Source organism: Schistocerca gregaria, chromosome 3 (assembly GCF_023897955.1).
Source record: "Schistocerca gregaria isolate iqSchGreg1 chromosome 3, iqSchGreg1.2, whole genome shotgun sequence".
Lineage (NCBI taxonomy): Eukaryota > Metazoa > Arthropoda > Insecta > Orthoptera > Acrididae > Schistocerca > Schistocerca gregaria.
In genome coordinates this window covers 724,598,842-724,625,399 of record NC_064922.1, presented here as the reverse complement: position 1 = coordinate 724,625,399, position 26,558 = coordinate 724,598,842, and the positions used below count along the sequence as shown (strand labels likewise).

At 44.3% G+C, this 26,558-nt stretch overlaps 1 protein-coding gene across 1 annotated transcript; it reads right to left on the bottom strand.

Annotated features, from left to right (window-relative positions):
* Positions 1 to 1,497: 1,497 nt before the first annotated feature.
* On the bottom strand, positions 1,498 to 16,243 carry LOC126355992 (trypsin delta-like). Its single transcript, XM_050006612.1, has 2 exons — positions 15,830 to 16,243; positions 1,498 to 1,962 (listed from the first exon to the last, which is right to left on the bottom strand). The coding sequence occupies exons 1-2, from the start codon at positions 16,235 to 16,237 to the stop codon at positions 1,591 to 1,593; spliced, it is 780 nt and encodes a 259-aa protein (XP_049862569.1). The 5' UTR covers positions 16,238 to 16,243; the 3' UTR covers positions 1,498 to 1,590.
* Positions 16,244 to 26,558: the final 10,315 nt, after the last annotated feature.

The following is a 26,558-nucleotide window of genomic DNA, read 5'->3' as shown; positions in this document are numbered from 1 at the left end:
TTGACCATACCCACACCCTGCCATCAGATTGCCACATTGTGTACCGTGACTCCTCAATCCACACTACGTTGTTCCACTGTTCAATCGTCCAATGTTTACGTGCCTTACACAAAGCGAGGTATCGTTGGGACATTTACCGGGGTGATGTGTGGCTTACGAGCAGCCGCTCGACCATGAAATACGTTTTCTCACCTCCCACCTAACTGTCATACTACTTGCAGTGGATTCTGATATAGTTCAACTGTCGGCGGTCTCTGTCAGTAAATAGGCGAGGTCGGCCTGTACACTTTTGTGTTGTACGTGTCCCTTCACATTTTCACTTCACTACCACATTGGAAACAGTGGACCTAGGGATTTCTGGCAGTGTGGAAATCTCGCATACACACGTATGATGCAAGTGACACCCAATGACCTGACCACGTTTTAGGTCCATGAGTTCCGCGGAGCGCCGCATTTTGCTCTCTCACGACGTCTAATGACTACTGAGGTCGCTGATATGGAGTACCTGGCAGTAGGTGGCAGTACAATATGAGAAACGTATGTTTTTGAGGGTGTTCAAAATGGTTCAAATGGCTCTGAACAGTAAGGGACTTAACTGCTGTGGTCATCAGTCCCCTAGAACGTAGAACTACTTAAACCTAACTAACCTAAGGACATCACAAACACCCATGCCCGAGGCAGGATTCGAACCTGCGACCGCAGCGGTCACGTGGTTCCAGACTGTGGCGCCTAGAACGGCTCGGCCACTCCGGCCGGCATTTGAGGGTGTCCGGATACTTTTGATCACATCGTGTATCTATTAGCAATGAAAATTCTACCCAAACACCGCTACTGTCTGTTGTTAGGTGAAGGTCGTTGTCCGTGGTGAGAGGTAACGCCTTAAATCTGGTATTCTCGGCACACTATTGACACTATGGAACTCGGAATATTGAATTCCCTAACGATTTGCTTACTGGAATGTCACATGGGTACAGTTCCAATTAAGATCAGCGTTCAAAGTCTGTTGATTCCCATAGTGCGGTAATAATCAGGTCGAAAACTGTATCACATGAATCACCTGAGTACAAATGACAGCTCTGCCGGTACACCACTCTTTCATACATTGTGTACGCGATACTGTCGCCACCAGTATACATGCATATAAAAAAAATGGTTCAAATGGCTCTGAGCACTATGTGACTTAACATCTATGGTCATCAGTCCCCTAGAACTTAGAACTAATTAAACCTAACAGACCTAAGGACATCACACAAACACCCAGTCATCACGAGGCAGAGAAAATCCTTGACCCGCCGGGAATCGAACCCGGGAACCCGGGCGCGGGAAGCGAGAACGCTACCGCACGACCACGAGCTGCGGACATACATGCACCTCACCACCCCATGATTTCTGTTATGCAGCGGATGTGTTCCAGTTTTATTTTTACATGGGCTCTTTTGTTTGGATCGCTATGCGTGTACGAGTGAAAGAGAGAGAAGGTGAGTGAAACACTACGACTCGTAGTTATTTAAACGAAATTTATTTTCGTTTCTCGAATTAAAAAACTAGTGATGTGCATAAGTACTGAGTACAAGTCGTAGGCGTAGACAGCTAAACGCCAGTTGTTTGATTAACCCATGAGCGCAGAGCAGCCACGTTGGCGTACACTCCCGGGTATCCAGGGCCGCACGTGTACCCCCAGGAGGCGATGCCGTACTGAATGTTGTTTACGACCAGGGGGCCGCCGCCGTCACCCGTGCACCACGGCTTCTCCGTCGTGCAGATCATATTCTCCGTCACGCAGCCTTCACCGTAGATTTCACACTCGTAGGTGGCGTTGCACGCATTCCGCTCCATGATGACTGCGCTGTGAGCTTGCAGCTCCTCAGCGTAGTCCAAGGCCACTGAAGACGTCAACACACCCCAGCCGGTAATATAGGCGGTGACGTCAACTTCTGGCTCGTAATCTGCGAGGGCGATCGGCTGTAAAGAACAGTGACGTAAGTCTCACTGTTTGAGAACACCTAGTTTGAGAAAAATTACTGTCTCGTGAAAAGAAAAAAAGAGAGCAGTTTGTTCAGCCAGCACAAGAACTACAAGTACATTCCGGTGGAAGATGGTACAAGAAGTGCGAGCTTTTCTGTTATAATTCTGGTAGGCTGGTTTTCTAGACGACGCAAGTAACGCTAATTTGAGTGTGTGGGAGGAGGGCGGAGGAGGAAGGTGGGGTAAGTTTATGCGTAATGGAATGTCCATTGCCATCACATCATACACTGCCGGAAAAAAGTCACAAAACGAAAAAAAATAAATAACTGATGTAGTGTAAAGAAATATCGGGAATACGTTTGTCTTGGAAGATTGACATTGCAAGGTCACACGTTAATACACTCCTGGAAATTGAAATAAGAATACCGTGAATTCATTGTCCCAGGAAGGGGAAACTTTATTGACACGTTCCTGGGGTCAGATACATCACATGATCACACTGACAGAACCACAGGCACATAGACACAGGCAACAGAGCATGCATAATGTCGGCACTAGTACAGTGTATATCCACCTTTCGCAGCAATGCAGGCTGCTATTCTCCCATGGAGACGATCGTAGAGATGCTGGATGTAGTCCTGTGGAACGGCTTGCCATGCCATTTCCACCTGGCGCCTCAGTTGGACCAGCGTTCGTGCTGGACGTGCAGACCGCGTGAGACGACGCTTCATCCAGTCCCAAACATGCTCAATGGGGGACAGATCCGGAGATCTTGCTGACCAGGGTAGTTGACTTACACCTTCTAGAGCACGTTGGGTGGCACGGGATACATGCGGACGTGCATTGTCGTGTTGGAACAGCAAGTTCCCTTGCCGGTCTAGGAATGGTAGAACGATGGGTTCGATGACGGTTTGGATGTACCGTGCACTATTCAGTGTCCCCTCGACGATCACCAGAGGTGTACGGCCAGTGTAGGAGATCGCTCCCCACACCATGATGCCGGGTGTTGGCCCTGTGTGCCTCGGTCGTATGCAGTCCTGATTGTGGCGCTCACCTGCACGGCGCCAAACACGCATACGACCATCATTGGCACCAAGGCAGAAGCGACTCTCATCGCTGAAGACGACACGTCTCCATTCGTCCCTCCATTCACGCCTGTCGCGACACCACTGGAGGCGGGCTGCACGATGTTGGGGCGTGAGCGGAAGATGGCCTAACGGTGTGCGGGACCGTAGCCCAGCTTCATGGAGACGGTTGCGAATGGTCCTCGCCGATACCCCAGGAGCAACAGTGTCCCTAATTTGCTGGGAAGTGGCGGTACGGTCCCCTACGGCACTGCGTAGGATCCTACGGTCCTGGCGTGCATCCGTGCGTCGCTGCGGTCCGGTACCAGGTCGACGGGCACGTGCACCTTCCGCCGACCACTGGCGACAACATCGATGTACTGTGGAGACCTCACGCCCCACGTGTTGAGCAATTCGGCGGTACGTCCACCCGGCCTCCCGCATGCCCACTATACGCCCTCGCTCAAAGTCCGTCAACTGCACATACGGTTCACGTCCACGCTGTCGCAGCATGCTACCAGTGTTAAAGACTGCGATGGAGCTCCGTATGCCACGGCAAACTGGCTGACACTGACGGCGGCGGTGCACAAATGCTGCGCAGCTAGCGCCATTCGACGGCCAACACCGCTGTTCCTGGTGTGTCCGCTGTGCCGTGCGTGTGATCATTGTTTGTACAGCCCTCTCGCAGTGTCCGGAGCAAGTATGGTGGGTCTGAAACACCGGTGTCAATGTATTCTTTTTTCCATTTCCAGGAGTGTATAAGCGCGAGATAAGCCATTGCAAATGTGAAACGATGGTACATTTGTAACCGCTATAATCCGCAGAATGTTGAATGCAAGCATACAGATGCGCATGTATTGTGTTGTACAGATGTGGGCTGTCAATTTTTAGGCTGCAGTCTCTCGTCTGTTGCCCTTGGTCAGTCAATGCTTGTTGTGGATGACGCTGGATTTGTAGTTCGACAGTGTGCGGTATGTGCTCGACTGGGGGCAGACCTGGTGTTCGAGCAGGCCAAGGAGACTCTGTAGAGCACGTTGGGTTACAACAGTGGTATGTGGGGGAGTATTATCCTGTTGGAAAACGCCCCTGGAACACTGTTCACGAATGGCAGCACAGAAGGTAGCATCACTAGATTGAACTACTAATTTGCTCTCAGGACGCATGGGGTAACCAAGAGAGTGATGGTGCTGTCATACGAAGTCGCACCACAGAAGTGCAGCTATTGCTCCAGCGTGTCTAGCACAGAGACAGGTTGTTTGCAGGTCCTCAACTGTCCTCCTCCTAACCAACACACGGCCATCACTGGCCCCGAGGCAGGACGAGCTTTCATCAGAAAACACAACAGACCTCCACCCTGCCCTCAAACGAGCTCTCGCTTGACGCCACTGAAGTTCCATAAGACGGTGGCTAGAGGTCAATTGTGATGGAGGGGAACAAGGAAGTAATTGTAGCTGTTTAGGAGATGAGGAACAAAAGACCTTTGGTGGAAGATAAGTTACTACTGATGACGGAGAGGAACAAAGATGTAATTGTGGCTGCTTAGGAGACGAGGAACTGAAGAGCTTTAGGGAAGGTGAGTGGCCAAATGAAACATTCAATCAACGTCGTATAGAGTTATTAAATAAAATGATGGATTGATTCGTAAAATATGGAGAAGTGAATTAATACCAAGAAACTGGAACACATCCGTCATCATACCAAAATATAAGAAGGATTATAGAACAATTTGCAATAACCACAGATGCCTAGAATTGCCAGTGCGGCTTGAGGGAAAAAAGTAGCAACAGATCAAATGTTCATCCATAGATAATAATGGAAAAGTGTTACGAGTTCAGTGTTAAGGTACATCAACTGTACGTGAACCCTAAAGCAGCTTACGACAGTGTCAATAGGAACATTTTTTCAAGGCGTTATGGGAGGTAGTGAATCTACCAAACCTAATACGTCTTTTGTAAATGACTAAGCAACGCCAACTACAAAATAAAAACTAATGACAGCTATTCCGGTAATTCTCACATCTTTCAAGGTCTCAAGAAAGAAAATTCTGTATCACCCATGTTATTCAACTTTGCTCTGGAGATTGTCATGGGAAAACTACAAGCAAAGCGGATAGTACGATTTTCAACAGGACGACACAGAATACGGCATTTGCGGGCGACTTCACCATCCTATGGAGGAATAGAGAACATCTGCTGGGAAACTATGTAGTTTTGGAACGCGAAGCGTCTGTACCTGGATTCGTCATAATTAAGGAAAAAGCGAAGTATGGGATCAACACCAGAAACAAAACAAGTTCGAATGAGTAAATCGGTTTAAGTGTCTGGAAGGTATATTTACGTGGTAACAACACAAATAAAGGTAAGAACAGCTGCAGGTAACAAGTGCTACTACAACTTCCTTAACCTGCTGTGAACCTCCAACGTCTCTGGGCACTTGTAGGTGAGAGATCACCAAACGATCATGAAACCTGTTATTACGTGTTGTTCTGAAACAATAACACAGCAAGTCAGAAATGTCTTGGATACATGGGAACGCAAAGCACTGCAGACGATATAAGGAGCAGAGCACGATAATGGTGCTTAGAGAATTAGGCCTAGTAGAATTTTGCACAGAGCACAACCTAATCATAGCTAACACTTGGTTCAAGAATCATAAAAGAAGATTGTATACATGGAAGAAGCCTGGAGATACTAACAGGTTTCAGATAGATTATACAGGGTGTTACAAAAAGGTACGGCCAAACTTTCAGGAAACATTCCTCGCACACAAATAAAGAAAAGATGTTATGTGGACATGTGTCCGGAAACGCTTAATTTCCATGTTAGAGCTCATTTTAGTTCCGTTCTTCCACCTACGCTCAATGGAGCACGTTATCATGATTTCATACGGGATACTCTACCTGTGCTGCTAGAACATGTGCCTTTACAAGTACGACACAACAAGTGGTTCATGCACGATGGAGCTCCTGCACATTTCAGTCGAAGTGTTCGTGCGCTTCTGAACAACAGACTCGGTGACCGATGGATAGGTAGAGGCGGACCAATTCCATGGCTTCCGCGCTCTCCTGACCTCAACCCTCTTGACTTTTATTTATGGGGGCATTTGAAGGCTCTTATCTACGCACCACCGGTACCAAATGTAGAGACTCTTCGTACTCGAATTGTGGACGGCTGTGAAACAATACGCCATTCTCCAGGGCTGCATCAGCGCTCAAGGAATCCATGTGACGGAGGGTGGATGCATGTATTCTCCTGTAACAAAATGTTTGAAGTCACGCTGGTACGTTCTGTTGTGTGTGTTTCCATTCAATGATTAATGTGATTTGAGGAGAAGTAATGAAATGAACTCTAACATGGAAAGTAAGCGTTTCCGGACACATGTCCACATAACATATTTTCTTTCTTTGTGTGTGAGGAATTTTTCCTGAAAGTTTGGCCGTACCTTTTTGTAACACCCTGTATAATGGTAAGACAGAGATTTAGGAACCAGGTTTTAAATTTTAAGACATTTCCAGGGGCAAATGTGGACTCTGACCACAATCTATTGGTTATGAACTGTAGATTAAAACTGAAGAAACTGCAAAAAGGTGGGAATTTAAGGAGATGGGACCTGGATAAACTGACTAAACCAGAGGTTCTACAGAGTTTCAGGGAGAGCATAAAGGAATAATTGACAAGAATGGGGGAAAGAAATACAGTAGAAGAATAATGGGTAGCTTTGAGGGATGATGTAGTGAAGGCAGCAGAGGACCAAGTAAGTAAACAGACGAGGGCTAGTAGAAATCCTTGGGTAACAGAAGAAATATTGAATTTAATTGATGAAAAGAGAAAAAATAAAAATGCAGCAAATGAAGCAGGCAAAAAGGAATACAAACGTCTCAAAAATGAAATGGACAGGAAGTGCAAAATGGCTAACCAGGGATGGCTAGAGGACAAATGTAAGGATGTAGAGGCTTATCTCACTAGGGGTAAGATAGATACTGCATACAGGGAAATTAATGAGATGTTTGGAGAAAAGAGAACCACTTGCATGAACATCAAGAGCTCAGTTGGAAACCCAGTTCTAAGCAAAGATGCAAAAGCAGAAAGGTGGAAGGACTATATAGAGGGCCTACACAAGGGCGATGTTCTTGAGGACAATATTATGGAAATGGAAGAGGAAGTAGGTAAAAATGAAATGGGAGATATGATACTGCGTGAAGAGTTTGACAGAGCACTGCAACAAAGCTCCGGGAGTAGACAACATTCCATTAGAACTACTGACAGTCTTGGGAGAGCTAGTCCTGACAAAACTCTACCATCTGGTGAGCAAGATATATGACACAGGCCTCGGACTTCAAGAAGAATATAATAATTCCAATCCCAAAGAAAGCAGGTGTTGACAGATGTGAAAATTACCGAACTATCAGTTTAATAAGTCACGGCTGCAAAATACTAACACGAATTCTTTACAGACGAATGGAAAAACTAGTAGAAGTCGACCTCGGGGAAGATCAGTTTGGATTCCGTAGAAATATTGGAACACGTGAGGCAATACTGACCGTACGACTTACCTTAGAAGCTAGATTAAGGAAATGCAAACCTACGTTCCTAGCATTTGTAGACTTAGAGAAAGCTTTTGACAATGTTGAATGGAATGCTCTCTTTCAAATTCTGAAGGTGGCAGGGGTAAAATACAGGGAGCGAAAATCTATTTACAATTTGTACAGAAACCAGATGGCAGTTATAAGAGTCGAGGGACATCAAAGGGAAGCAGTAGTTGGGAAGGGAGTTAGACAGAGTTGTAGCCTCTCCCCGATGTTGTTCAATCTGTATATTGAGCAAGCAGTAAAAGAAACAAAAGAAAAATTCGGAGTAGGCATTAAAATCCATGGAGAGGAAATAAAAGCTTTATGATTCGCCGATGACATTGTAATTCTGTCAGATACAGCAAAGGACTTGGACGAGCAGTTGAACGGAATGGATACTGTCCTGAAAGAAGGATATAAGATGAACATCAACAAAAGCAAAACGAGGATAATGGAATGTAGTCGAATTAAGTCGGGTGATGCTGAGGGAATTAGATTAGGAAATGAGACACTTAAAGTAGTAAAGGAGTTCTGCTATTTGGGGAGCAAAATACCTGATGATGGTCGAAGTAGAGTGGAAATAAAAATGTAGACCGGCAATGGTAAGAAAAGCATTTCTGAAGAAGAGAAATTTGTTAACATCGAGTATAGGTTTAAGTGTCAGGAAGTCGTTTCTGAAAGTATTTGTATGGAGTGTAGCCACATATGGAAGTGAAACACGGACGATAAATATTTTGGACAAGAAGAGAATAGAAACTTTCGAAATGTGGTGCTAGAGAAGAATGCTGAAGATTAGATGGGTAGATCACATAACTAATGAGGAAGTATTGAATAGGATTGGGGAGAAGAGAAGTTTGTGGCACAACTTGACTAGAAGAAGGGATCGGTTGGTAGGACATGTCCTGAAGCATCAAGGGATCACCAGTTTAGTTTTGGAGGGCAGCGTGGAGGGTAAAAATCATAGATGGAGACCAAGAGATGAATACACTAAGCAGATTCAGAAGGATGTAGGTTGCAGTAGGTACTGGGAGATGAAGAAGCTTACACAGGATAGAGTAGCATGGAGAGCTGCATCAAACCAGTCCAGGACTGAAGACCACAACAACAACAGCAGAGAATTAGGATCAACACAGAGCTATAAGAACTTGGCAGGACTTCACTAATCACCCTGGATGATAAGCACGAAGCACGAAGATTACAGTGGGTGGGACTCGCGCATATAATGGAAGAGCAGCGAGTACCAAAGTGGCTGCTGTATGCAGAGCCAGAGGGTAGCTGCTCAGTGGGAAGACCAATATTGCGACAGCTGGCTAATGTAGAGACAGATCTGAGGAGATTAGAATTGCTGGAGAAGGCTGGCGAGTTCTAGAGATGAATGGGTTGGCAGGTGGTCGTCAAGGCCCTACCCTTCATGGGCTGTAGTGCAGGTAAAGAGGAAGAAGATATGGAAGGGTACACGTATTTGTGCTCTGTATACGTCTCACGTCATTGTCAGGTTTCAGATATTAACTTCACCGGATCTTTATCTGACAGAGCTTTTGATTATCCAGCATTAAAGTAAAAATCCACAAGGAAAATAATTTCAGTACTCCGTTCTGATATAATTTACATTCCTAATACATACTGAGTATAACACAACGGCAAATTTCTGAGATCAATTATTGCAGAATTCGGCTGAGAATATATCACGTATTTACGCACTCGCTGGCACATTTCATGGCTCATGCTGGAAATTGCTGTGTTGTGTAGTTTTAACTGATTAGTGATTTAAAAGAGTCTCTGTCGTTCTAAATTAATCTGTAAACTATGACTGATATGAATTAACGACGTGATGACTTAAGTGGTTTTCATTTTATCGATTGAAGGCCAAGTGTCTAGATAAGAAACCACGATCCTTCTGTAGTGCCTTGTTTGTGATGTTATATCTAGATAGTACCTGCATTAAATACACTTCAGAAGTAATTACTTTTGGCCTTGATCATAATCAGATCATTTAAAAAAAAGTTAAAAACTAACTACACTCGACGCAACTTTATCTAGTGGGAAGTATCTCGCTGTTATGTAGAATGCAGATAAGTGTTAGGTCTAGTGCCACGTTTAGACTGTTCTGTCCTTGCCCGAGAGTGTGATACAGGCGCAAAGGCGTGTGTGTGGTACATGTACTCCACTACCTTTATTACGTTATACTAGACAGTAACTTTATCTGAAAAGACTTTGAATACGTTTTGTTCTGTAAATTAAGCAGTTATTGACAGACTAATTGTCATTGTTTATTTAAAAATAACTGAAAATGGCCACCTATCACAATGTGTTTGCTCATCGTAATAAATACAAGTAAATCTAAGATGTCAAGAGGCCGAGAAATTTTTAAATTATGTGATTGAACGGTGGACTGTGCTTAAGGGTAAACCCAGATTTACTGACAGTCCCAGTGTTTAGTGAAATACGACGTAACTGTTGATTTAACGTACAACGTTCGCCGCCCCCCCGGCACTGGCTAAGTTACACGTGTCTCCAGGATCGAGCCAAATGGTGATCACCTCAGCAGGGAGTTCAGCCTTTACTGGCTGGGTAGGGATTTGCTGAGTGTCGCCAATCCTCTGTATAAAAAGCTCTGGAAACGCTTCAGCGAGCATCGTAGGGCACGATAGTGGAACGTTGTGTATCACGTGAAACGAGGATCTTGGCTTAACTGCTTGGACAGGGAGACTGGTACTCCTATATAGAAAAAAGAAAGAAAATTGTCTAGCTCAGGGCGGACTACGTGTCGATGGGGTGGATGCGTGAAACAGTCACTAGCGGACAAACTGTAGGTAATCAGCATCATCTCCGTTGTGCAACACACACCTGGGACAGTGGACCTCTCTCTGGTGGTGCATCGAGGAAGTGGATAAAGGAATTCACCGGTAACGTTGTGTATCAGTAGGAAGCTTTCGAAAGAAGAACAAGAAAAATATTTTATTCCGAATATGTGTGTGCGTCAACGGGCGCTGTCTAAAATGCATCAGAACTCAAGATGAAGTCGTTCCACGTGCACGAATTCACTTCATTGCCAAGAAACTCTCTCAACGGAAAGGGAGTAATATCACCTATTCAACAAAAAAGGCTAAACCTAGCACAAGGCGACTTTCTACTGACAAAAAAGAATTCGAAATTCTGAAAAAAGCATGGAGACACGGGTCATAAACAGTGTGTACAACAGCCAAGAGGGAATCATAAGAGTGGAGGACCAAGAATGAAGTGCTGGTATTAAAAAGGGTATAAGACAAGGATGTTGCCTTTCGTGCGTACTGTTCAATCTGTACATCGAGGAAGCAATGATGAAAATAAAAGAAAGTTTCAGGGGTGGAATTAAAGTTCAAGGTGAAAGGATATCAGTGATACGCTTCGCTGGTGACATTGCTATCCTGAGTGAGAATGAAGAAGAAATACAAGATCTGCTGAACGGAATGAACAGTCTGATGAGTACAGAGTATGGATTGAGAGTAAATCGAAGAAAGACGAAGGTAATGAGAAATAGTAGAAAGTAATGAGAAGAGCGAGAAACTTAACTTCAGAATTGGTGGTCGCAAAGTAGATGAAGTTAAGTAATTCTGCTACCTGGGCAGTAAAATAACCAATGACGGACGGAGCAAGAAGGACATCAAAAGCAGACTAGCAATGGCAAAAAGCGCATTCCTGGCCAAGAGAAGTTTACTAATATCAAATATCGTCCATAATTTGAGGAAGAAATTTCTGAGAATGTACGTCTGAAGTACAGCTTTGTATGGTGGTGAAACATGGACTGTCGGAAAACCGGAACAGAAGAGAATCGAAGCATTTGAGATGTGGTGCTACAGACGAATGTTGAAAATTAGGCGGACTGATAACGTAAGATACGAGGAGGTTCTGCGCTGAATCGGAGAGGAAAGGAATATATGGAAAACACTGATAAGGAGAAGGGACAGGATGATAGGACGTCTGTTCAGACATGAGGGAATGACTTCCATGGTACTAGAGGGAGCTGTAGAGGGCAAAAACTGTAGAGGAAGACAGAGATTGGAATACGTCAAGCAAATAATTGAGGACGTAGATTGCAAGTGCTACTCTGAGATGAAAAGGTTAGCACAGGGGAGGAATTCGTGGCGGGTCGCATCAAACCAGTCAGAAGACTGATGGCCAAAAACAACTAGAGTGCTATCAAAATGAATGTGGTGGTTTCCTGGCTGCAAAGCATATTCCACAACAGCTGATCTGCCAATATCACCCCTTTCCCAGTTGCCCCTGTGCTCTTCTAGTCGCCCTAGTCGTCTCTGACTGTTCTTTTTGTAGCACCCACGTACACCTACCCAGAATTACACGAGATATTATAGACTGACACTTTTTCCAGTGGTTTGCGAGAATCCTTACTTTTTAGTGATCCTGTATCTACAGGTGGGTTTTTAGATTACTGCGATGTTCCTATGCGGTCAGTAGCGACCTCAATGAAAGGCAGGAAAACTTTCGATTTCACAGGCAAAAAAATGGTTCAAATGGCTCTGAGCACTGTGGGACTTAACTTCTAAGGTCATCAATCCCCTAGAACGACTTAAACCTAACTAACCTAAGGACAGCACACACATCCGTACCTGAGGCAGGATTCGAACCTGCGACCGTAGCGGTCGCGCGGCTCAAGACTGTAGCGCCTAGAACCGCTCGGCCACAGCGGCCGGCTGATTTCAAAGGCGCTTGTGCTTTTTACCTCAGTGGACGAATAATCATTCTTGATCAGTGCATTGGTAAGGTGAATTACGCATCAAGAAGCTTCGGTTCCCAAATATTCCTTCCTCTGTCAGCCAATGTTTTTATGATGCCTCGCTTTTTTGCGAGTGGTAGTTCGAAGCCAGGTGTAGGTAACGTTCTGTGTGCGGCGGCTTCCGTAAAACTTGTGGCTTAAGCTACCATCTTCTTTCTTGAAAACTAGCTAATGGGTGCTAATGTGAAACCCATGAGATGTAGGCATAATAGCCAGGAATATGTTATTAAATGTGACATTTCTGGCGGTGAAAGTTTCGTTTTTAAAATTAGACGGCTCTGCGGAGAGGAGATGTCAAGAGATGTGAGATTCGTTGAATGTTTTCAGAAAAAGAGTGTGCAACATTTGAGTTCCCTCTTATATGTCGCAGCGTGTTCAATACTATTTCGAAGTTTTTGAGGATTAAACGATTGTGCAGCTCGGCGAAGCCGCAGTGAATTTTAGAGCGGGCGAAGAGGCAATTATACGAGAGCGGACTCAACGGATCCGCCGAGACCTGGCAAGCAAAGACTGTAAGTCAGTGTGTCTCCTTGTAACTACCAGTAATAAATATTATACTGGTGACTTGAATAGATTTGACAGGCTATTGCAAGACAGTATTAGGAAGCGTGACATCGTGCTTGCCAGGGGTGAAAAATTTTCTGTTAGTCCACGAGTTATGACCACGGAGGAAATAATAACCAGTGCAGAAGCAGGCATTGGTAATGTGGGCACGGTTACAGCTGAATAAATCCGTATAGAAGCCGTAAGAGCGTATTGTCTCGCGCAAAGCCTGATGAAAGTAATGTAACTTTGGGTGAGAGGAGTGCCTTAAAAGGCCTGAATGAGAACGATAGTGTTATCATTCTCTCAGCTGGCAACGGAAATGCGACGGTAGTTTTGAATATGATTGTCATAGTAAGATCAACGACTTTTTAGACCGACAGACACACATGAAACTGAATCAAGACCCCAGTGACAAAGTCCTTAGGACTGTTAAAAAGTTGATAAAAAAGTCCTCTGCCGGACAGAACGTTCAGGAAAGTCTGTTCAATTCGCGTGTGCTACCATCAAGAACTTTATGGGTTGCTGAATGTTTTGTCAAGATATTGACAAGATTTTTCCTATGCTGCCAGTAACGTAATTAAAGAAAGGTAGGAGAACGTTCGATTTCATAGACGCTTGTGCATCGCTATGATATTTGCGTGGCTGCCTTCACACTCTTTTAATCTCAGCCTACCACTAACCATTCTTCATTCTGAGACTTATACTGAGCGCCATTGGTTCACCCACCTGTGTGATGACGTTCCGTTTGTGGAGCGCTCGACGAAGCGGTTACAAATCCCCGGTCTTTTCACAGTCCAGTCTCGCCGTTTTCCCGCGTGATGATAAAATGACGAGGACAACACCAACAGCCAGTCCCCGGGTGCAGAAACTCCTCGACCTGGCCAGGAACGAACCTGGGCCCCCTGATCTAGAGGCACTAACCCTAACGACCAGACCACGAGCTGCAGATCCACCTATTCGACTGCCAAGTTCTTGACGAAGTTATTACGACCTTGTGTGGAGCACATATATCAAGAATTCGGCACAGTTTATCAGTAAATTAAACGGGTAGCGGTCCAGCACAACAGCTGAATTGGATCATTTTCTCCTAATAATGCAGAACTGTATAAATGATGCACCATGACCACATTTTTCAAGTGGAACGATGAGTACTATGAACAGGCGGATGGCGTGGCTAATGAGAGTCCCTTAAGACCAGTTATAACGAATTTCTTCACGGAAAAATTCGAGAAGCAGGCGTTGGAAACTGCCAAGAAAAGACGAGTGTTTGGTTCCGCAATGCTGGTGATGGCAAGAGGAACAGGGTGGTATCCATAAGCATCCCAACGAGATTAATCCGAAGAAGCAGTTTACCATGGAGAAGGAGATAGGCGGAGGATTAAATTTTTGGGATGTACTGTTTTTCGAGATTGAAAATGGCAACTTAGGCCATACAGCTTACCGAAAACCAACACACTCACACAGACCGTTCAGCACCATTCAGCCAGATCAAAAAACGTTGACGGATCGAGCAAAGAATATTTGCGAACCAGAGCTGCTTGAACGGAATTAAAACCCCAATGCATTGCTGAAGAATGGTTATTTGTCCGCTGAGGTAGAAAGAGAGTTAAGACAGCCGAGCAAAAATCAAAATGATGTGCAACCATCTGTGAAGTCGAAAGTTTTCCTGCCTTTCGTTTAGGACGTTACTGAGCGCACAGGATTTATCTTTTCAAAACAGAACGTAGCGGTAATCTAAAAATCCACCTGCAAGGTACATGACGACCTGACATTGACCGAAGATTCTCGCAAACCACTAGAAAAGCAGTAATTTATGGGATCCCGTGTAATTGTGGGGAGATGTATGTGAGTGCTACAAAAAGAACGGTCAAAAACAACTAGAAGACCACAAGGGCAACTGTAGAAGGGGTTTGACTGACAGATCACCCGTTGCCGAACATGCTTTGCAGCCAGGAGACAACCACAATTGTTTTGATACGATTACTCTAGTACTGATGGTCACAAGCAAATACCATGAAATGTTATACACAGAGCACACAGAAACTGTTTAACACTCCAGAAATTTCAACAGGAAGGAGGAGAACGTGAAATTGAATGCCATCCTTAGCCCAGTGCTAAGGAAAATGTGAACGAGACTTCCACCACGGCTCGATAGCAACAGTAGACGACGGCAACAGATAACGGCCAATTGCACCTGGGTATTCAAAGCACGTGACCTCACGTCACTGCGCGGGAGTGCGCCTAAATGGAGTTTTGCTGCACTCAATAGCGAGCCACATGTGAATCAGAAACTCGAAGAAGCTACGATCCCCCTTGAAAATGAAACGAAACGTTGGGTTTTAATGTGAAATTCATCCAACCACGGCTTCAAGGCCCGGAATAATTTATTAACTGTTAATGTGTTACGGAGCGGAGACGTAATTTTAAAAACAAAGGTTCATATAGTAAGGCTGTGTTCTTTCCAGTAGTAATGTATGGACGGGAGACCTCGACCACAAGAAAGGATGAACGTCGTAGAATAGAAAGAGAGGGAAGTACGGAAAATGGTGGGATGGATTGCATCACAGAAGTAATACATTTCAAGACATAAAGTTTGCAGGAGAGGGTGCAGGATAAAAGAAATTTGCATGCTATAATTTTAGGGGCCGTAGAGTGTCGGAATCGACTAAACTAATAGAGAGAGAGAAAGAGAGAGGGAGGCTTGGACGGAAGGAGGGAGAAAGACAGAGAGGGAGAAAGAGGGGGAGGTGGAAAGTGAGGTAGATAGATAGAGAGAGAGAGAGAGAGAGAGAGAGAGAGAGAGAGAGAGGGAGGTTGGGACAATGAAACATGGTTATGCGGAATAACCACGTTTAGTACACACAAAACTTAAGTCTAGGATGAGTGAATTATACACCATTACGTTGGTGGTACCTGAACAGTGTCATCATAAGTAAAGGATCCGGCGATCTCGAAGACACCAATGTCCTTATCTATAGTAAAGGTGTTGAAATCTTCGTGCAGGATCATACTAACGGCGTCGTATACGTATCCACCACTTTCACGTGTTGAGCTACCCGCTCGCACTGTGAAGTAAAAGTATGCTGTGCCGTAGACGACATTTGCAGCTGTCAACACCCACTTGGGACTGATGATAGAGCCGCCGCACCTGTGGTTTGTCAGGAATTGGAGCGAGACGGTCCACGGGTATTGTGTTATGTTGACGGTCTCGCCTTCCACTATGCGCTCGTCCACGTCTGTGAAGCGCCCGCCAGTAATCGAGAACTGCTCGCAGCTACACACTGCCAACAGCAGGCACACGACGAGCGCCGACTGGAGCATCTTGCCGACTGTGTCGCAGCAGCCTTCGTTCTCTTCTTAATCGTCGTCTTATCAGATATCTACAGCTCTCCATAACAATGACACATATACGAATGTACGGTCGCACGGTGACATACACTAATAAAATTAAAAAAAATCATATATTGATTATTTTATCGTCTCATCTGCACATTTTTACTGAATGACTAATTTTGATCACACACTGATCATCCTCACATCTGTGCAGCTGCATACGCAACCAGTCGCGTCTGTACAGGAGTTACTAGTCAGAATGCCGAAATAATGTGTAGTTTCTGTATTGGCTGACAAGGAAGGGTTTCTTTTGCATCTACATAGATCTGAAGATCATCAAGTGAGATATAAACTACTCATACAGTAAAAATGTGCAACTGAGACGAAAAATAAGCAATATACAGTGGTGGAAACCATTGTAAAGGCACGTGGTCGTTTGTGGAAAAATACATATTTATTTACGTATTTGGTATTGCACGCATTTTTCATGTGCAGTTTACAACATAGCAAAACAAAGTACATTTTCATTTTACCATGATCACTGAAATTTAAAGATACAAGACAACTTTAACTACGGAAATTGATGTAAAGGTACTTATGCGTTATCAGAATAACCTAACGTATACAGTAAATAGACCACAACTATGACCTTGTATTTAGTTGAATCTCCATTGTTCTTAATAACTGCGACTATCCTCTTAGGCATTGACTGTGTAAGGGCAGTGATCTCTCTTTCCGAGAGTGAGGTACTCGTCATTCGAACTGCACTTTTCAGCTCGTCCACAGTCCATTGTGATAAACAAGTCGTTCTACGATCTCCCACAGACTCTCAATGGGATTTAAATCCGGACTTCTCGATGGAAGTGGAATACCTTCTTTCTCGAAAATAACTATTTCCCTTTATACTAATATCTGCCCGTGTATGACGTTTTAAAAATATCAACACATTTGTTGAATTCTCTCTCAATGAATATGTCGGTTATAATGATGATAAAATTTTCTAGAGCTTCCAGCCGCGTTAAGACATTGACGGACACTCCTCGGCCATTGTCAAGTGCTGAATACCACTGCCTATGATCGTGGAGCACTCAGCCGAAAGCTCGTTGATGTTAAACTACACGACACAGAGTGAAACTTTTACTAGAGAGTGCAAACACACTTCACACCAGAACACCGGTACTTCTCCCCCCCCCCCCCCCCCCCCCGCTGCTCTACCGTCTTCTAAATGCCATTTTCCCTTCTTTTTAGAGGTAATAGGGGCAGATGTGTAGATTGTTTTTACGAATACGTTATTACTATCACACTGATCGACCGTTCGTGTCTCCCCAGGAACCAAATACACAACTTTCCAGACATTCAATGCCACATCCAATTAATGACATCATTCATTATTGTACTCATAACTAAATTACTCGTGTAGCACGTGAAACGTCTAGTCTGTCCTACATTGCAAGCTAGTCTGACACTATTACTACAATAATCTCTAAGTTGCATCCTGTCCACAGTTCGATCACATTTTTGAAGAGTTTTTAAGCTAATTAGCTCTGAGGTAGTTGCGGAAACTAGCTGAGAATATAGACTCTACATGACTACAAAATTAAAATTTTAAAATTACGTGGAACAGGCAAATACGTCACAATCACGGCTGTATATTGGCTTTATATGAGCAGAATGTAGTTATCCCTCTTCCTTGGATATGTGTTGTTCTTAGTTTGATTAGTTATCCAAATAAAATACACGGAATGCGTTTTAGAAAGTATGTGGTTCCTTGTGTTATAGGTTTTAAGAATTAATTTTCAGTTTTTCATGTCATTCTTAAGAACGAATGTTTTTATTTTTATTTATTTAACGCCGTAAGTCTTTAACATTTACGGCATTCGACACCATCAAAGTCACGCTGAAAGACAAGTCTTGTACGAACACAGGACAACATGAAACGGCAGTGAAATATCAAGTTCTTTCTTCGTAGACGTGCATCGTTTCAGTTTCATAGGGGACACCAATAATATCCTCGTATTTGAGGATGAATTATAGCTCAGAGTTTCACGTTCTCGAGACACTGAGATCTTTGAAAGCAGGTCTTGAGTACTGACAAGTAAGGAGCAGGAAAGAATTCAGCTACAGTATTACGTAACAAACCTTTCCAGAATAGTCCTTCAAAATTGTGAGAAAACATTGAAAACCTGACTGTGGTTGGTCAGGCTCTACTTGAAAACTGGCAATCTGGAAAACGAGTCCAGCGTTGTGAAACCTCTCTCGGTACCACGATTGAGATGCGTGATTTAATAATAATCGGAAATTACACCGCTCTTATCATGTACCTCTACTCAGCCTTCATCATTACCAGACTCGATACAACACCTGCTTAATTATGTTTGCTGACACCCATGATACGAGAGACACGTGATACAACAGTAGTCCAAATTTCCTCCGAGAAGATATTTAATGAACCCCTTCCTAGAACATGATAACAATATGTTATCACAATAATATCAAAAAAGAGAGATAACTACTTCCTGCTGACAGAAAGCCACTATGTCACCGTGTTTGTGGTTTATTTACTGTTTCACGTGACTTTGTAATTCTGATCATCTACATCTACATCTACATGAATACTCTGCGAATCACATTGGAGTGCCTGGCAAAGGGTTCAGGAACCAACTTCACAATTCTCTATTATTCCAATCTCGTATGGCGCGCGGAAAGAACGAACACGTACACTCCTGGAAATAGAAAAAAGAACACATTGACACCGGTGTGTCAGACCCACCATACTTGCTCCGGGCACTGCGAGAGGGCTGTACAAGCAATGATCACACGCACGGCACAGCGGACACACCAGGAACCGCGGTGTTGGCCGTCGAATGGCGCTAGCTGCGCAGCATTTGTGCACCGCCGCCGTCAGTGTCAGCCAGTTTGCCGTTGCATACGGAGCTCCATCGCAGTCTTTAACACTGGTAGCATGCCGCGACAGCGTGGACGTGAACCGTATGTGCAGTTGACGGACTTTGAGCGAGGGCGTATAGTGGGCATGCGGGAGGCCGGGTGGACGTACCGCCGAATTGCTCAACACGTGGGGCATGAGGTCTCCACAGTACATCGATGTTGTCGCCAGTGGTCGGCGGAAGGTGCACGTGCCCGTCGACCTGGCGCGGAAGCACGCCAAGACCGTAGGATCCTACGCAGTGCCGCAGGGGACCGCACCGCCACTTCCCAGCAAATTAGGGACACTGTTGCTCCTGGGGTATCGGCGAGGACCATTCGCAAGCGTCTCCATGAAGCTGGGCTACGGTCCCACACACCGTTAGGCCGTCTTCCGCTCACGCCCCAACATCGTGCAGCACGCCTCCAGTGGTGTCGCGACAGGCGTGAATGGAGGGACGAATGGAGACGTGTCGTCTTCAGCGATGAGAGTCGCTTCTGCCTTGGTACCAATGATGGTCGTATGCGTGTTTAGCGCCGTGCAGGTGAGCGCCACAATCAGGACTGCATACGACCAAGGCACACAGGGCCAACACCCGGCATCATGGTGTGGGGAGCGATCTCCTACACTGGCCGTACACCTCTGGTGATCGTCGAGGGGACACTGAATAGTGCACGGTACATCCAAACCGTCATCGAACCCATCGTTCTACCATTCCTAGACCGGCAAGGGAACTTGCTGTTCCAACAGGACAATGCACGTCCGCATGTATCCCGTGCCATCCAACGTGCTCTAGAAGGTGTAAGTCAACTATCCTGGCCAGCAAGATCTCCGGATCTGTCCCCCATTGAGCATGTTTGGGACTGGATGAAGTGTCGTCTCACGCGGTCTGCACGTCCAGCACGAACGCTGGTCCAACTGAGGCGCCAGGTGGAAATGGCATGGTAAGCCGTTCCACAGGACTACATCCAGCATCTCTACGATCGTCTCCATGGGAGAATAGCAGCCTGCATTGGTGCGAAAGGTGGATATACACTGTACTAGTGCCGACATTGTGCATGCTCTGTTGCCTGTGTCTATGTGCCTGTGGTTCTGTCAGTGTGATCATGTGATGTATCTGACCCCAGGAATGTGTCAATACAGTTTCCCCTTCCCGGGACAATGAATTCACGGTGTTCTTATTTCAATTTCCAGGAGTGTATATCTTTCCGTACGAGCTCTGATTTCCCTTATTTTATCGTGGTGATCGTTTCTCCCTATGAAGGTTCGTGCCAACAAAATATTTTTACATTCGGAGGAGAAAGTTGGTGATTGGAATTTCGTGAGAAGATTCCGTCGCAACGAAAAACGCCTTTCTTTTAATGATGTCCAGCCCAAATCCTGTATCATTTCTATCACACCCTGTCCCATATTTCGCGATAATACAAAAGGTGCTGGCTCTCTTTGAATTTTTTCGATGCACTCCGTCAGTACTAGCTGTAAAGATACCACACCTCGCATCAGTATTCTAAAAGAGGACGGACAAGCGTAGGGTAGGCAGTCTCCTTAGTAGGTATGTTACATTTTCTGTCTTGCCAATAAAACGCAGTCTTTGGTTATCCTTCCCCACAACATTTTCTATGTGTTCCTTCCAGTTTAATTTGTTCGTAATTGTAATACCTAGGTATTTAGTTAAATTTAAGGCTTTTAGATTAGACTGATTTATCGTGTAACTGAAGTTTAACGAATTCCTTTTAGCACTGATGTGGATGACCTCACACTTTGCGTTATTTAGGGTCAACTGCCAATTTTCGCACCATTCTGATATTTTTTCTAAATCTTTTTGCAATATGTTTTGATCTTCTGATGACTTTATTGGTCGATAAACTACAGCGTCATCTGCAAACAACCGAAGACGGCTGCTCAGATTGTCTCCCAAATCGTGTATACAGATAAGGAACAGCAAATGGTCTATAACACTACCTTGGGGAAGGCCAGAAATAACTTCTGTTTTACTCGATGGCTTTCCATAAGCACACAATTTCACTACAGGCCGCTTGTGTGGTACAGCGTTAAAAGCCTTCCGGAAATCCAGAAATACGGAATCGAACTGAAATCCCTTGTCAGTAGCACTCAACACTTCATGTGAATAAAGAGCTACTTGTGTTTCACAGGAACGATGTTTTCTAAACCCATGTTGACTGTGTGTCAATATGCAGTTTTATTCGAGGAAATTCATAATGTTTGAATACAACATTCCAAAATCGTGCCACATACCGACGTTAACTATATGGGCCTGTAATTTTGTGGATTACTCCTACTACCTTTCTTGAATATTGGTGTGACCTGTGCAACTTTCCAGTCTTTGGGTACGGATCTTTCGTCGAGCCAACAGTTGTATATGATTATTAAGTATGGAGCTAATGCATCAACATACTCTGAAAGGAACATAATTGGTGTACGGTTTGGTCCAGAAGATTTACTTTTATTGAGTGATTTAAGTTACATCACTACCCCGAGGATTTTTACTTGTACGCTACTCTTGATTCGAATTCTGGAATATTTACTTCGTCTTATTTTGGGAAGGCATTTCGAAAGGTTGTGTTTAGTAACTCTGCTTTGGCAGCACTCTCGTGGATAGTACTTCCACTGCTATCGCACAGAAAAGGCATTGATTGTTTCTTGCGGCTGACGTACTTCACATAGGAGCAGAATCTCTTTAGATTTTCTGCCGGGTTTCGAGACAAAGTTTCGTTGTGGAAGCTGTTATAAGCATCTCGCATTGAAGTTCGCCCTAAATTTGGAGCTTCTGTGAAAGATCGCCAATCTTGTTGGGGATTTTGCGGCTGTTTAAATTTTGTATGTTTGTTTCGTTGTTTCTGCAACAGTGTTCTAACCCGTTTTGTGTACCAACGAGGATCAGCTCCGTAGTTTGTTAATTTATTTGGTATAAATCTCTCAACTACTACCGATACTATTTCTCTGAATTTAACCCACATCTGGTCTACACTTATTAATTTGGAATGAGTGGAGATGGTCTCTCAGGAAGGCGTCAAGTGAATTTTTATCTGATTTTTTGAACAGATATATCTTTCTCTTATTTTTGGAGGATTTTGGGATTACAGTATTCATTCTCGTTACGCCAACCCTGTGTTCACTAATCCCTGTATTGGTTTTGATGCTCGTTATTAACTCAGGATTATTTGTTGCTGAGAGGTCAGGTGTGTTTTCACACCCGTTTACTATTCGCCTGGGCTCATGAACTAACCGCCCGAAATAATTTTCAGAGAATGCGTTTAGCACAATTTCGGCATTTTATGCGTACCACCGGAATTAAACATGTATTTTCGCCAACATATCGAGGCTGCCAGAACGAGATTTTCACTCTGCAGCGGAGTGTGCGCTGATATGAAACTTTCTGACAGATTAAAACTGTGTGCTGGACCGAGACTCGAACTCGGGACCTTTGCCTTTCGCGGGCAAGTGCTCTACCAACTGAGCTACCGAAGCACGACTCACGCCCCTCCTCACAGTTCGAGTTCGAGTCTCGGTCGGGCACACAGTTTTAATCTGCCAGAAAGTTTCATATGAGCCCACACTCCGCTGCAGAGTGAGAATCTCATGTCTCCGAAATATCCTTTCTTTCAGAGTGCTAGTTCTGCAAGGTTCGCAGGAGAGCTTCTGTTAAGTTTGGAAGGTAGGAGACGAAGTACTGGCAGAAGTAAAGCTGTGAGCACGGGGCGTGAGTCGTGTTTGGGTAGCTCAGTTGGATCGCCGGTACGGTAGCTCAGCGTGTTCGGTCAGAGGGTTTAACTGCCCTCTGTAATAAAAAAAAAAACTGAGTTAATCGATTAACAATGAACTTCAACGGATGTCTTTCGACGTCCGCCCCGAGCAGTTGAAACGACCAAAACCGAATAAAATGAGATTAAAAAAAAAAAAAAAGAAAATAGCCGGCACGGTAGCTCAGCGTGTTCGGTCAGAGGGTTTAGCTACCCTCTGTAATAAAAAACTGAGTGAACGGTTCAACGAACAACCTGAACGGGTGTCATGAGGCGTCCGCCCCGATCATATACAACGAACAAAATGAGATAAAAAAAAGTTGGTAGAGCACTTGCCCGCGAAAGGCAAAGGTCCTGAGTGCGAGTCTCGGTCCGGCACACAGTTTTAACCTGCCAGAAAGTTTCATATCGAATGTGAATTAAAGTCACCATCAACTATTATAGTATGAGTCGGGTACGTGTTTGAAATTAGACTCAGGTTTTCTTTGAACCTTTCAGCAACTGTATCATCTGAATAGGGAGATCGGTAAAAGGATCGTGTTATTATTTTATTCCGGTTGCCAACAATGACCTCTGCACATACTGACAGGAAGTATCTACTTCAATTTCGCGACAAGTTAAACTACTTCTAACAGCAACAAACACGCCGCCGCCAACCGTGTTTAGCCTATATTCCGAACATCGTTGGGTGAAATTACCAAATAAGCAGCAACCAGTCGCTAAATCATGTTTTATTTATTCACTTTTGCAAATTGATTTCAACTGATTAACAGCCATCATCAGTGCTTTCAAGCAATATGTGCCCTCTTAAGCAGAGGTCAAAACTTTATGTGGACTCGCCCGTCCCACAGCACGACAGTGTCAACAAGGTCATCAAGAGGCGTGCGGGGAACCAGCATTGCCATACAGAATAGTGGCACGTTGGGTGAAAGCCTTCAACGAAGGTCGGCAAACTGTGGCAGTCATGCATCGACCAGGCCGTCCTAGCGTCTCTGAAGAAGAAGTGCATGCTGTTGCCGCGTTAGTGGACAGTGATGACACCATATGATTCATGAGCTCACCCACGAAACCGGATTAGCGCATACGACTGTGCTTCACATCCTGAAGGACGCCTGGGCAGAGAAAAACTGCATCACGGTGGGTTCCGCAGGACTTGACGGAAATGGATGCGTTACGACGGTGCTCAGACACACTTAGAGCGCTATGAGCGCGAAGGAAAGGCTTTCTTAAGCCCTATCGTAACACTGGATGAGATATGGGCCACATCGTACGATCCAAAACTGAAACGGCAGTTCAACGAATGTCGTCATTGCGGGTCGCCGCGAAATTCGAAAGTGCGTCAGAGCCCCAGTTGGTGAAAGTTATGGTGATTCTTGTGTACGATTATCCTAGCGCATTACGTTCCTACACAGCAGACGGTCAATGCACAGTATTACTGTTCGTTTTTGGAACATTACCTGCTACAAGCTATGCGAAAGAAGCGACGACACTTTCTGCGCAACCCACCCATCATTTTGCACGACAATGCGCGGGCGCATACAGCGCAAGCTGTGGCTGCTCTGTTCGGTCGATGGGACTGGGAAGTACTGTACCATCCACCATACTCCCCGAACTTAAGTCATTGTGACTGATTTGATTCCGAAGAGAAAGAACCAGTTAGTGGCATTGGCTTCAGAACTGTTCCAGAGATGCCGCAGGCAGTAGACCACTCCATTCGCACCATCAACAGAACAGGATCTGCTAACGGTATACTACGTCTTGCACATCGCTAGCAACGGGTTATACACAATGCTTGTGAGTACTTTGAGGGGCAGTAACAGGTGAGCACATGTAACGCTTTTGTATCGGTTATGAATAAATAGATGCCACTATTTAAGTTCCAACCCTCGTATAATGCTTTCCTTAAATAATTTCTTACACTCTTTGAGAGTTGCTTTCCATTAGAACGTTCTAACCGTGGTGCTAGCAGCAGTAGGCAGCCTGGGTGGCTGACTAGTGGGGTTAGGTTGTTATGTAGAACAAAGCGGGAATTATATCAAAATGTTAAAAGTAGTCACAGTAGTTGTACAGTAGCCCATTACAAACAGTATTGTAAGGCGCTTAAAAATGTTATTTCGAAGGAAAAGAGTATGTGGTATACAAATAGAAATAATTCATAGGATAAAATTAAAACCATATGGTCAGTTGTGAAGGAAGTGTCTGGTCAGCAGCACAAGGTCGCCGATATAAATTCAGTTAGCAGTAAAAATATTTCTGTTACTGATAAATCACCTAGAGGTACAGTATTTAACGATCGTTTTCTGAGCATTGCTGGTGAATTAAATAAAAATTTATTTTCTACAGGGAATCATATAACTTTCTTGGCAAATGCCTTTCCGAGAGTGATGTCTGAAATAATCATCTGTGATACAGACAAGAGGGAGATTGAGTCAATAATTAAATCACTGGAGGTAAAGACTCTCATGGTTATGATGGAGTGCCTAGCAGGTTACTGAAGTACTGTGCTGCAATTGTTAGCCATGTATTTAGCCATATTTGTAATTTTTCCTTTAGGAATGGTTAGTTTCCTGAGCGATTAAAGTACTATATAAAAAGGGAGAAAGGCATAATGTAGATAATTTTAGACCTATATGTATACTAGCAGTGTTTGCCAACGTTATTGAAAAGGCTGTGTATGTAAGGATAATTGATCATTTTATGTCACACGATTTACTGTCAATTGTACACTTCGGCCTTAGAAATCGTTATACAACTGTAAATGCTATAATCTTTTTTTTCTGTGAGGTGCTGGATGGGTTAAATAAAAAGTTTCGAACGCTAGGCATATTTTTATTTCACACAAATATTGCTCCAGACGTTGGACCATGACGGAATATGCGGAGTAGCTCACAATTGATTCACCTTTTACTTTAACAACAGACAGCAAATGGTCATTATTCGCAATGTTGAGAATATCTGTGACGTGGAATCTGAGTGAGGTACAGTCAAGTAGGGGGTGCCCCAGGGGGCAGTGTTCGGGCTACCCCTGTTGCATATTTATATAAATGATATGCCTTCTAGTATTACAGGTAACTACAGAATACTTCTGTTTGCTGATGACACTACCTGACAGTACCTTGGTAGTAAAGGATATTGTGTGCAACATTGGCTTAGTTTCAAATAGTGCAGTTCATGACCTAAGTTCATGGCTTGTAGAAAATAAACTAACGCTAAATCACAAAATGGTTCAAATCGCTCTGAGCACTATGGGACTTAACATCTGAGGTCATCAGTCCCCTAGAACTAAGAACTTCTTAAACCTAAGTAACCTAAGGACATCACACACATCCATACCCTTGGCAGGATTCGAACCTGCGACCGTAGCAGTCGCGCGGTTCCGGACTTCGCGCCTAGAACAGCTCGGCCACCGCGACCGGTGCTAAATCGCAGTGAGACTGAGTTTTTACAGTTTCTAACACACAATTTAACAAAACCTGACGTTTAAATTTCACAGAATTGGTATAAATTAGTGAAACTGAACACTTATTAGGTGTTCAGATGGATAGTATGCTGTCGTGGAAAGCCCACATTCAGGATCTTGTTCTAACACTTAATGCTGCCATTTTTACTATTCGAAAGGTATTTG

What these genes read in the sequence shown, in the direction of transcription:
- LOC126355992 (XM_050006612.1), bottom strand. Translation starts at nt 16,237, where the DNA reads ATGCTCCAGTCGGCGCTCGTCGTGTGCCTGCTGTTGGCAGTGTGTAGC. An exon ending in CTTATGATGACACTGTTCAG is followed by an intron (nt 1,963 to 15,829) that starts GTACCACCAACG and finishes TGTTCTTTACAG; the next exon opens with CCGATCGCCCTCGCAGATTA.